This window comes from Pinus tabuliformis, chromosome Q (assembly GCF_031772625.1).
Source record: "Pinus tabuliformis cultivar Carrire ecotype Pingquan chromosome Q, CPIR1, whole genome shotgun sequence".
Lineage (NCBI taxonomy): Eukaryota > Viridiplantae > Streptophyta > Pinopsida > Pinales > Pinaceae > Pinus > Pinus tabuliformis.
Window position 1 is genome coordinate 29,767,246 of NC_142296.1, and position 13,740 is coordinate 29,780,985.

Below are 13,740 nucleotides of genomic sequence, written 5' to 3' on the forward strand. Positions count from 1 at the left end.
GAGCAGAGACATTTGGCACAACATTGGCTACAGTGCTGGATGTCAAGGGGTTGGTGGTTGTCGGCTGAAGACAGTTCTAGGAGAAAAATTCTCCCATGGGGTCACCCACTAGTGGTGAGTTACATGACAAAAATTTGATATGGAAAGTGAAGGTTATGGTAACTTTCCCAAAACTTGTTGATTTTTGGATTTTTCATAAGAAAAAACTTGTATAGCATACCACATGTCTAATTCTTGAAATGTGATTTTGAAATTTTTACTTTAGGTACTTAGGTATATCTCCACAAAATTTTAAAAATTTCATAGTCTGAAGTGTTCTAGAAAAAATGTTATAGTGAAAGTGGCATGATCATTTGTTTGAAACTAATTTCAAGGCCATTCACAAAACTTAAGTTCCACAAGGTATATCTCTGAAATTATAATGAACTAGAATATGAAATTTTTACTAGACATACCTTGAGATTTTTCTCAATCTGTTCAACATTTCATGGTTTGAATCTTTCCAAAAGAAGAATTTTATAACAAAAATTATAATATCACTCATTTGAAACTGATTTAATGACCATTCACAAACCCTAACTTCCATAGGGTATATCTCTAAAAATATAGCGAACCAGAATCTAATTTTTTTTCCAAACATATCTTATGATGTCTTCTGAAGTTATGGAAAAATTGTCGGGATCAGTCATTTGAAGCAGCAAAACCTTAGGATCGTAGCTTTAATTTCAAATGTAATGAACCATGCACCTTAAAAATGATAAGAAGCGAATAATTACAGATTACTTCAAAGGGAAAATCTCTGTTTACAATGAAAACAATGTGGAAGACAATATTTTATCATCCTAAGACTAGGTCTCCTTAGTATATATATATATATATATATATATATAGAGAGAGAGAGAGAGAGAGAGAGAGAGAGAGAGAGACAAAAGGTACAATTATAATGAAATGGTACAATAAAGGTTCTAGACGACATAACAATATAACAATAAAAATGTAATAACTCAATATCTACGGTTTAATAAGGGGTTCTAGGGTTAACATGGAGCTTATATAGAACTTAACAATAAAACATATTCCAGGTATAAAATAGGCTAATGGTGAAAACATAGAAGTCAAAGGCCACTATACTCTAACCTTTTTGTAAATCATGTGTCTATGCAGGGATAGGTGGTGTGTTAACTAAGAAGTAGTTGTGATCTGTTATCAATTACAGCAAGAATAGTTATGACTCTATTAGGATAAATATTGGAAGCCACATAACATGCTGCTTATAGTATTTTGAAGAGATAAATATCCATTAGAGGCAGGAACCCTGTTAGCAAAACATTTACTGGAATTTGTATGATCAATCTCTGTAGTCCTTTTGCTTAGTTGTAAGATGCACATCTGACACCTTTCAAATTTGCCCATCAAATTGGTGTGGCTGGTTTGCGATAGTGATCTTACATGGCATTGTTATATATGGCCTGAAAACACATTCATGTATACATGACTGGGTGTGTGAAGAAAAGCATTTTGATTCCCAAATTCTTTATATGAGTCGCTAAGCATTCCTCCCATCTTGATTTTAGGCTTCTGCACTATAGAAGTAGTGTTATTTTTCTTGTCTCTTAGTTCAAACTTTACTAGAACATTAACATTAACATTAATGCATGGGTTTTAATCTTGTGATTCAGTGCATATTTTCTTAGAAACTTAGTATGTTGAGATTAGCTTATTTGATTTTATTGGAACTGAGGTTATCAACATTTTGTTTAATTTGTAGGTTGGCATGATGCTCAGAGGTATGGGTTTTGACAACAACACATCAATCTACGTGGCAGCTGGAAAAATATATAGGGCAGAAAAATATATGATGCCTCTTAAGGAGATGTTTCCATTGTTACAAAGCAAAGAGACCCTTGCCTCTCCAGAAGAATTAGCTCCCTTGAAGGTACACATTTTGTTTCTACTGGACTGTTGCTTTCTGAAGTGCAAGCTGAGCCATAAATTTCACTACCTGACACGAATATGAATAGAACTTACCTTTTCCTTTGTTTGTGAATGAATTCATCTATGCTTTAAGCCTTTTAAAGAATTCATCTATGGGTCTGGACTCCAGATGTATAGAAGTCACTAATTGATAATTTTTGGCTACAGGAGTTTTCATCAAGGATGGCTGCATTAGACTACACTGTTTGCCTACATAGTGAAGCTTTTGTTACAACTCAAGGGGGCAACTTTCCTCATTTTCTAATGGGTCATAGAAGATACCTTAATAAAGGACACTCAAAGACAATCAGACCTGACAAGCGTAAATTGGCCATTCTGTTAGATAATTCAAATATCAGGTTGATGTTGTTGAGCACATCCGTTTGTCATGGCAATGAAGTGTTAATTTTATCCATATATTATGTTTGTGTGTAGTCTCTTAAAACACATCTGCATATATAATCTAGTTGAAATGCCATTACTAAAGAATAGCAAATCTCATTTTCTGTTTGTAGATGAGCAGCTGAAACATATACTCATCTATATGATAGAATTTCCTCTTGCATTTCGTGGAGCTTCAAATCATTTTTTCCAAAATAAAATATTATATCTTTACTTGATTCTCTTGGGTCTAAAATCAAGGGCTGTATAGTTTCATTTTTAACTTTTGTTACCTCATCTCTAATTGTGAGTCATAGCCACGATGCCAAAGCATTCTCGTGCACACTTTTCCCTAGACATAATACCCTTCCCCCAACCTAGACCCTCAAGCCATGTTTTCCTACACTTTCCTTCCTATTATGTCTTGGCATAAACACCCTACTTGTATCACCTCCCTATCACCCCAACAGCCCCCACCACCCCCTCAGCCCCCTTCATGTTATATTTTGTCCTATAGTTGATCAAGAGAGCAGCTAGGATCATGAGCGTGAGCCCTTAGTGGATGAGAGCAGCTAGGATCATGAGCGTGAGCCCTTAGTGGATGAGGAAGGTGATGTAGGAGCATACAGCTCAGCAATTTCATTCTGTTTTAGTTGACTTAGGGGGTCTTGTGTTTTCAAGGAAGTTGGATTCCTATGTATGTAATCATTAATGTTTTGAGTGATTAAAATAGGAATTAATTAGATATTGTGAGGATAACTGTAAATGATCTCGAATGTAGGAGAACATGAGTGATTAATAATGATGAGAGAGTTAGAAATCAACTATAATTCTTGGACTAAAAAGTGGTTTCATGATTCGAGGAGCTAGAGAGGATTCTTAGGAATAAGTAGGAGTTAAAAGTGGACTTAGAGGATATTTAGGATTTAGTGCAGCATATTAAGGATTTGAACCAGAATTAGTTCAACAGGACCTTTTGTATAAATGTAAGCCTAAAATGCATAAAGAGGAGTAGTTAGAGAATAGCTAGTGAGTCACAGAGTCAGATTGTAAGCCTATGGGCAAGAGAGGAACAAAGGCCACTGATATAGAAGATCAGGCCAAGGGAAGAGTTCTTGTGTAAATACATGTTTATTAATACAAACAGCTCAATTCTGAGTCATGTGTGTGTATGAAGTAATCTGTGTGTGAATTAGAGATTGTGTATTGTATATATATGCAGGTGGAGTTCAGACAGAATTAGAGGCGAAATACAGAGAAGCGTAACAGAACAACTTCTAGCTGCGGTTGGGGAGAAATTGTTGAGGTAACTCCACAGTTGCGATTGTGGGTGGAGTTGTCTTAGAGACAACAATTCCAGCAAAAGAAGTGTTTTGTAGAATTGTTGGTCAGTAAGAGGTTCGGGGAGAGAACCATAGAGCTTGTGTTACGGCTTTGTATATATCGGAGGAAGCCTTTAGTGTTACAGTGAAGGTGGAGGAGCATAAAAGCGAGTGGAGTTAAGCGAAGGTGAGAGTTGTGGCAAAACAGTGAAGGACCAGATCCCTGAAGAAAACTGGAATCACAGAAGACATTGAAGAAACGACGTAAAACCAAAGTAAAGAGTTGCGGGGGTAGAAGAGGACAAATTCCCTTGATCGTGGTTGAAGTCCCACAGTTGATCCTGACCGTCGATCACAAACGTCAGTGCCACGTCACAGTTAACTGCGGGATTAAGCTAATTGATAACCTGTGTGCTAGTTGAAGGGTCACAGATCGTAGGATTCAAGAGCCTCGTCATCCAATGAATATCGGGTTGAGAAGAGATCGAACGTTAATTGCAAGGGAAGACCCGAACTTTTATAGCTTGAGGACTTATAATTCTCATCGGGTCCATAAAGCGATTAAACATCGTGTAAATAGTCCACTCGATATCATTGTGGACCGTCGGATCAAGTGGATATTGATCAACAGTTATAAAGCGTTGGTTTGGTTTGTTGATCGGGAAGAAGTACAGTCGTCGGATCGAGGGTAAGATCGATGGTGGAGATTGAAGCGATAAATAAATTGGAAAAGGCGGACTCGAAGAGGTTATAGGCGCAGTTTCATGTTATTTTAAGTTTGGTTGTATTATCGGATGTCACACACGAGAGGCGATGAAGTCACATGATGGTTTGATGCAATATTGTGACAACCGTTGATCTGGTGAATGAAATCAACGGTGGGGAAGGCAGTCGCATATCGCAAGTCAAGAGTTCTAAAGGCATGTTCTAACAGTGGAGAAAGATTGCGATTGCTATAAAGGAAAGCATCGGGTAATGTGCAAAGACCGAGGAAAAGGTGAAAAGGTATGGTTTACGTGTGTTGTGGAATATTTCTATTATGTAAACATTATAATAGAAATAAAGTGTCGATAGGAAGTTTATGGGTAAGTCCATGAATAACCATAGTTATAGGTGAGGTTAGTTATATATGTGTGTGGGATTAAGGATTGATTAAAGTTAAATGAAGGGAGAGTATAGAGTCTGGAGGTAAAGGATGGATTAAGAAGGGTTAGACTATAGAAAGTCTAATGTAATGTCTCCGCATGAGATTAAATGAAAGGGCCTTAAACCTTAGCTTATGAAGGTTTGACCAAGCAAGTCATTGATATGCTTGGGACGAATGAAAATTTGCATTTTATATGCATACTGTGGGTATAGCGGGTTTTTCCTTGCGTCAAAGAGACTTTAGTAAAACATTGATGTTTGAAGTTGTTACAAGACAAGAACAAATTCTTGTGAAAGAAGGAGATGAGATTCAGTCTTAAGAACTGATATGTGAAGCAACAGTTGAGACTGTTGAACTTTATAAATTTCAAATTGATAATTTAAGTATAAATTCAAGAATTATAAGTGATGATGAAGTACTTGTGAAGTGTCGCAGGGAACTTGAATTGCTAGAGTATTTGCTGGGAAATTCAGAGTATGATAGTGTGATTGCAGGGGAACGTAGTCACATATCGCAAGTCAAGAGTTCTGAAGGCATGTTCTAACAGTGGAGACAGATTGCGATTGCGATAAAGGAAAGCATCGAGTAATGTGCGAAGACCGAGGAAAAGGCAAAAAGGTATGGTTTACGTGTGTTGTGGAATATTTCTATTATGTAAACATTATAGTAGAAATAAAGCGCCGATAGGAAGTTTATGGGAAAGTCCGTGAATAACCATAGTTATAGAGTGGGGTTGGTTATATATGTGCGGGCTTAAGGATTGATTAAAGTTAAATGAAGGGAGAGTATAGAGTCCTAAGATAAAGGATGGATTAAGAAGGGTTAGACTATAGAAAGTGTAATGTAATGTCTCTGCATCAGATTAAATGAAGGGGCCTTAAACCTTAGCCTATGAAGGTTTGACCAAGCAAGTCATTGATATTCTTGGGACGAATGAAAATTTGCATTTTATCTGCATACTGTGGGTATAACGGGTTTTTCCCTGTGTTGGAGAGACTTTAGTAAAACATTGTTGTTTGAAGTTGTTACAAGAAAAGAACAATTTCTTGTGAAAGAAGGAGATGAGATTTAGTCTTAAGAACTGATATGTGAAGCAACAGTTGAGACTGTTGAACTCTGTAATTTTCAAATTGATAATTTAAGTATAAATGCAGGAATTATAAGAGATGATGAAGTACTTGTGAAGTGTCATAGGGAACTTGAATTGCTGGAGTATTTGTTGGGAAATTCAGAGTATGACAGTGTGATTGCAGGGGAAGGCAGTCACATATCGCAAGTCAAGAGTTCCGAAGGCATGTTCTAACGGTGGAGAAAGATTGCGATTGCGATAAAGGAAAGCATCGGGTAATGTGCGAAGACCGAGGAAAAGGCGAAAAGGTATGGTTTACGTGTGTTGTGGAATATTTCTATTATGTAAACATTATAATAGAAATAAAGCGTCGATAGGAAGTTTATGGGTAAGTCTGTGAATAACCATAGTTATAGAGTGGGGTTGGTTATATATGTGCAGGCTTAAGGATTGATTAAAGTTAAATGAAGGGGGAGTATAGAGTCCCGAGGTAAATGATGGATTAAGAAAGGTTAGACTATAGAAGTCTAGTGTAATGTCTCCACATGAGATTAAATGAAGGGGCCTTAAACATTAGCTTATGAAGGTTTGACCAAGCAAGTCATTGATATTCCTGGGATGAATGAAAATTTGCATTTTATATGCATACTGTGGGTATAGCGGGGTTTTTCCCCGTGTCAGAGTGGTATCAGAGCCAGTTAAAGCTCTTTTTGATTAAAGCAGAATTGTGCAGAATACAAGTGTGATTGCAAAAGAAAGAGGAGATCAGGTTATTTGAATCTGATAAGTAGAGCAATGAGATAAGATGAGAGTAAGTGATACTCTTAAGAAGACATTGCAGAAGCATAAAGAAAACACAGTGATGTTTGTTTTCTTGAGGAAAGTGGAGATTCACTCAAATGTGAAGAATGGATGGAGACTGCTTGTGAAGCCATGTAGTGGCAGTGAACCTGAAGAATCCAATTGAAGGTTGGACAAAGAGGATAAGAGTGTTCTCAGAAGGAAGCTGAGAAGCAAGCTTTTGAAAGCTTGGGAATGATCTTTGGTTTGAATAACATTGATATGCAGGTGACAACAAAGGAAGGTGAGAAGATTGCAACAACCTAGAGAAAAGAGAAATGCTAAAAGATTGAGCTCAGAGGAGAGAAGCTTAGTGAGGCATATGTAACAAGAAGGAGACTTGTTACTGCAGAGGTATTGTTGTAGCTCACAAAGACAATTCCACAAAGGATGTCGATAGAATTGCTAAGGGATGAAGAAAGCTAGTAAGAGTTTCTGAGTGAAAGAAGAGGTGGTCAGAACCTAGTATTTCATTTGTGATTGAAGTACAAGAGGACAATTGTGCAGATGAGTTGAAGCCTAGAAGGTGTAGAGAGAAGTGATCAAAAGAGGTTCCAGAGATAGAGAACCAAGGGCTTGCCAAAAGACCAAGTACAGAGGAAAGCTTGGTGAGGTAAGTGCCAGCAGGGTGGACTTGCTGTTTGTAATATTCTTAATTAGCCATGGCTAATTGGAATATTCGATTTTGTTCAATTTTTGCCTTCTATAGTTATTTGTAAATAAAAAAGTGAGGAAGGGGGACATAATTCACTTTTAGAATAAAAAGTCACTTCCTAGTAGCACAACGTTGTGACTTAAAGGGGAGCCAAGGGGGCCAAAGGGGGACGCAGAAATGGAGCCCATGCAGACACATGGAGGAATTGCGCAGGAGGGAAGAAACACGTGGCAAGAGGGGAATCACGCAGGAGGAGGTGAGCCTTGGGATTGAGAGAGGCAAGGGCTATAAAAGAGAGAGGAGCCCCCTCATTTGGATCATTCTGTTATGAGCATTTGTGATAGTCATTCCAACTTAGATCACGCTGGCTGTTTAGCTAGTCTGCAGCACTATTTAGTGCATTGAGTGTCTCCATTCGGAGATCTCACCCTTAGCCCCAGGGGACTTCGAGTGCCTGCTCGGGCAAGGTATTTCCATTGGCATTCCAGCAGTAGTTTCATCAGCATTTTAGCAGCAGTTTCATCAGCGTTTTGGAGGACTGCGCAGCATTGAGAGGAGGACGCAGTTCTTTCTGGCAAGAGGCTGGGTTGAGGGTTTGCAGGAGGATTTGTGCCGAGAGGTAGAGAGGGGGATCAGCCCTAGCATATCGCAGAATTTTGGCAAGGGTTTCAGGCAGGTTTTTGGAGTGTTTCATTCAGTGGCAGCGCAGAGCATTGAGGGACTGCGCAGAACCCCAAGGGGGTGATTTTCAGGGGTCAGCCATTTCAGAAAAGCTTTCTGGGTTTTTCTGGGTTTCTTGAGTAGAGTCTGATTCCAAAGTTTCAGCCTTTTCTGAGGAGGGGAGCAGCCCCAAATCCTCATTTGATTTCTAGCAGCAGCTGCAGCACAACAGTTCTCCAGCTGCTGAGACGCAGTTCATAGAGGGGCCATTCCTTTGCTATTCTGAGTGTATTTCTTCACTTGCCTTGTGCAAGCCGAGGTGCCATCTTTCCGCGGAAGCGTCTGCTATATATATATATATATTTTTTTTTTTTTTTTTGCATTTATACTCAAAACAAACATCCCAAATACCAAATTAATTGTAGAAGACATGAAAACATGCATATTTTTGCATAAATCAAGATAGATATAACATCCATTGTACATTAATGATTAATTATTTGAGCATCAACCATTTAGATGCATCAACCATCTAGAATCTAGATTCTTCTCCTCTTGTCTAGCCTTTGCCTCGACCTCGGTTGTCTAGGGATATTAGTCAACATTGCCCAATTTTGATCAAACTACCTAATTCAAGACTTAAAATATGGTAGAAAAAGCTTAACATGCTTGATTGATGATTTTGACTTGATTGAAAGGTAATTTTTTGCTAAGGGCGTGCTGCGTGACAAAGGAGTTCAACAATTAACACCACCAACACTAGGGTACATATAGGGCTTGGTGCTCTTGATTAAATGCTAATCGCATACCTTCATACTTGATATAATCTAATGAAATGCCACAATCCCATTGATCCTGCATTACTGAAAACTGTTGAGTCTGCTGAATTTTGAATAGGATATGAAATTCTATTTTCTCCATATGAAGTCCAATGAGGCTGGAACCACTCTCAAACATCCCGAGTCATTTCATGGTAATTTTAAAAATTTAAGTAAAAGGATGACAATGAAAAATAAAGGAGAATTTCACTTTTACTTTAAGAATTTAACATTACCATGAAGGAGCATCTGCTATATTTATATTTTTTTTGCCTTCATTCGTCACCCTAACCCAAGGTGGACCCACCCCCAACAAGCAAACTCACCTAAAATAAAAATAAAATAAAAAAATGAAAAAAAAAAACGATTTTCTAAACGCTTTTTCGGAAGCGTACGCTTCCTCCTCTGAAGCGCCACACTTCTGACGCCCGAAGCGTTGTACGAAGCGCGCTTCAGCGCTTCCGTACCACGCTTCTGAATTTCCAGGAAGCGGCAAAAAATGCGGAAGCGGCGCTTCCGAATTTCGGAAGCGCGCTTCCAGCCAAGCTTCTTAGGCGCTTCCCCACGGGACCCGCTTCGGGGCTTGGAACGGTGGGGGGGGGGGCGATTCGTGCAACATTGAATTAATCTTTGTGTGAATTTAGAGATTTTGTATTGTATATATATGCAAGTGGAGTTTGGACAGAATCAAAGGCAAAATAGAGAGAAGCGTAACAGAACAACTTCCAGCTGCGATTGGGGAGAAGTTGTTGAGGTAGCTCCACAGTTGCGATTGTGGGTAGAGTTGTCTTAGAGACAACAATTCCAACGAAAGAAGTGTTGGGTAGAATTGTTGGTCAATAAGAGGTTCAGGGAGTGAACCATAGAGCTTGTGTTACGACGTCGGAGGAAGCCTTTAGTGTTATAGTGAAGGTGGAAGAGCATAAAGGCGAGTGGAGTTAAGCGAAGGTGAGAGTTGTGGCAACACAACGAAGGACTAGATCCTTGAGGAAAATCAGAACCACAGAAGACATTGAGGAAACGGCGTAAAACCATAGTAAAGAGTTGCAGGGGTAGAAGAGGACAAATTCCCTTGATCGTGGTTGAAGTCCCGCAATTGATCCTGACCGTCGATCGCAAAAGTCAATGCCACGTCACAGTCAACTGCAGGATTAAGCTGATTGATAACCTGTGTGCTAGTTGAAGGGCTGCAAATCGTAGGATTCAAGAGCCTCGTCATCCAACGAATATGGGGCCGAGAAGAGATCGAACATTAACTGCAAGGGCGGGCCCACACTTTTATAGATTGAGGACTTATAATTCTCATAGGGTTTGTAAAGCAGCTAAACGTCGCGTAAATAGTCCACCTGATATCATTGTGGACTGTCGGATCAAGCGGATCTTGATCAACGGTTATAAAGCGTTGGTTTGGTTTGTTGATCGGGAAGAAGTACAACTGTCGGATCGAGGGTAAGATCGACGATGGAGATTGAAGCGATAAATAAATTGGAAAAGGCGGACCTGAAGAGGTTATAGGTGCGGTTTCATGTTATTTGAAGTCTAGTTGTATTATCGGATGTCGCACACGAGAGGCAATGAAGTCACATGATGGTTTGATGCAATATTGCGATAGTCATTGATCTGGTGAATGAAATCAACAGTGGGGAAGGCAGTCGCATATCGCAAGTCAAGAGTTCCGAAGGCATGTTCTAACGATGGAGAAAGATTGCGGTTGCGATAAAGGAAAGCATCGAGTAATGTGCGAAGACCGAGGAAAAGGAGAAAAGGTATGGTTTACGTGTGTTGTGGAATATTTCTATTATGTAAACATTATAATAGAAATAAAGCACTGATAGGAAGTTAATGGGTAAGTTCGTGAATAACCATAGTCATAGAGTGGGGTTGGTTATATATGTGCGGACTTAAGGATTGATTAAAGTTAAATGATGGGAGAGTATAGAGTCCTGAGGTAAAGGATGGATTAAGAAGGGTTAGACTATAGAAAGTCTAATGTAATGTCTCCGCATGAGATTAAATAAAGGGGCCTTAAACCCTAGCTTATGAAGGTTTGACCAAGAAAGTCATTGATATTCCTGGGACGAATGAAAATTTGCATTTTATATGCATACTGTGGGTATAGCGGGTTTTTCCCTGCGTCAGAAGGCTTCCAAGTTGCCAGGAATACTTTGCATATCGCTAGTAAGTAGGGCACCCTGATAATGTAGAATCTTGATCAACTCTTCGAGAAGCTGCTCTATAGAGAGCCCAATCTCGTGTCCTGCAAGAGAAGACTTCTGAAGATGCAATCCAACCTAGGTGGAGAAGAACCCTTTCCCGCACGAGCTCTCCATGGTCTCCTCCGGCTGATTATCCTACCATACTAGTGTAGTGCCCCGAGTCATCTACGAATCACTAGAGGGAAAAATACTCTCGATAGAACTGAAACCAAGTGGAAGATCTACATGACCTCCCCATGTAGAGACCAGCTCATCCCTAAAGGTAGTTGAACTGCAGGGCCCTATAATGCTAAGGTCCCATGCTAATCTCAAAAGTATACCACCATGCTAACGCTGCGCCACTTTGACTATAATTGACTGCCCGTTATACTCATACTGTATCCTCCTCTCGTGGAACTTGATGGTGAAGTATCTATAAATGCCAAACACATCTCACCTAGGCATCTCCATGATATCAAAGCCTACCCATCCAAAGCTAATCTCGATCCTAAGCAGCAACAGGGAAAACCTGCCTTGCCATACGATGAAGGCCTCAACGATCCTCCATGTGTAAACCAGAGAGTGATCTAGATCACTCTCTACCCTGATTTCATGCATCATGAAATAGAGTGACCAATCAACCAACTGAATCCCTGGATCCCATAGCCAGAATCCAGATCAACTTCGACATAGTCCGAACAACTGTTGGAATCCGTCCGTGCCACGTCTTTGGTTCTTGCATGCAATGAATATATAGATTTCATATATCATGAATCAATTAGGTTCATGCTAAACTGCCCTATGCTAGCCATACCACATAATGAGATCTGCTATGCTATCTCTTGATGGTGAACTCCAATACTGTCTGGCATCTAAACATCCTCCTGCAAGAAAGGTTCACCACCCGCTGTATATGCTCCTGTAACACCTCGGAATGTCCTGCCCAAAGTGTGTCATGCACCTCCCTAAGTGTGAGATCAAGGATGGAACATATGCTACCTCTGTAGTAGATCGGGCCATCCCCAGGCCTGTATCTGCCAACTTGCGCCCTAACCATCTGCCGCAACTAGGAAGGTCTCTCTCTTGGTGCATTGAGTCCCATCCAACTATCTCAAGTGAGTGTCTTGTGTTCAGTTACTTGTACTGAGAGCGTCAAGGGACAACAACCAAATCCTCTGTGATTGTAAGCAATACAAAGGAGAAAGAAACATCTGAGTCTCGAGGGGTATGCCCAAGAGATGCTCAATCGTGCCCTTAACAATCTTGGGTAAGCCAAACCCAATGGTGTGCCTGACGTCCCCACCAGGAGATCTCTTTGGAGGCAACGCTCCAAAATGCGGTTGTGCAACATCATACATCACTGCACACAACCACATACCCCTGCACTCCTCTGTGTAATATCGAACTTTGCGGCATATCTCTGTGTACCACTAGATACCACTGCCTACTGTCGTACCACCGTATATTGTCTGGTATCCCACATGTACTAATGTATCAACAACTCTGCTAGTGCACCCATCATGATGTGACCCATATCTCCTCATTTGTCCTAGTAGACCTTAGTGGCCTAGCTCCTCACATACTAAGGGGAATATCACTGTTGTGTTGATCCTCGACGGCTCTTGCACCCCAGACATAAATGGAAGAGAAGCGTCTCCATATGATGTCCTACCTAGTGGTATACTAGTGCATCTGAATAACTCGTGATAGGGCATGCTTACTATCCTATAGCCTGATACATGAACGATGTGCCAAGTCGTCTCTTGAAGTCGGTACACTCTGTCAATCCAACTTGCCACTAGCATAGATCGACACTCTGATGGGAGTGTGAAAGAATGTGAGTGCTTGGGTACTATGTCAATCATCTTGTCCATGCCAGTGTCCTCCTCTGCACGCTTGGTAAATGATGGAGAGCCCCACCTGGATCCCAATGCCAACTTGGGATGCCAACACTATGGATGTCCGAAGACTCCTGCTAGGCTATTAATTATAATTGACCCTTTTGTATAGTGTCAACAAAATTGGGCAACTCGTTAATGATTTCCATGCTCACAAAATTGGGGATATTACAACCACATAACAAGAACTATACATTATGGTGAAGCATATAAATAGGAGGGATAGTGTGTGCATTAAGGTTCCAATTACCGCTGTTCTACTATGCTGCCACCTCTGAATTTTTGTAAGAATAAATTCTTTTGTTTTATTATGATGAAGAAAAATTAGGGTGGTAGCATATGCCCAACTATCTTCTACACATCCTGTGGTTGATTTAGATCTCTCCCAAACCTCTACATTTGAAACTATTGTTTATGAGATTTGAAAACAAACTGGTTTTAAATAGGTTAAATAATGCCTCCTAGGCTGCTACACATCCAGAAATATTATTCCAAAATCCATTTAAGATTTTGTTCAGATCGATATCTATTAGGAAAATAAACATCTATTAATTTTTGACTTAATATCTGTATTCAGTTAAGGAGTGTAACCTTCAATGTATCTGTTCAAAAAATCGAGTTCATGAGTTATTCAAATGAAGCTCTTTGTATTGGTTTATACTATATAGACAGAAAATTTGGTGCTAAAAATATATGAAACTGGACTGAAACAGTATCTGAGGCCACGTACTCTGCTAACAAGTAAAATTCTGAATTACATGTAAGGGAGATTATATAACTT

At 39.8% G+C, this 13,740-nt stretch overlaps 1 protein-coding gene across 2 annotated transcripts in view; it reads left to right on the forward strand.

Moving 5' to 3' along the window:
- Window positions 1-13,740, forward strand: part of LOC149218114 (O-fucosyltransferase 9-like) — a 280,725-nt gene that overhangs the window by 252,395 nt on the left and 14,590 nt on the right. For both annotated transcript variants that reach the window (XM_089383814.1, XM_089383815.1), the window contains exons 8-9: window positions 1,769-1,936; window positions 2,143-2,333. In XM_089383814.1, the coding sequence (XP_089239940.1) occupies window positions 1,769-1,936; window positions 2,143-2,333 (359 nt within the window). The remainder of the gene's footprint in view (window positions 1-1,768; window positions 1,937-2,142; window positions 2,334-13,740) is intronic.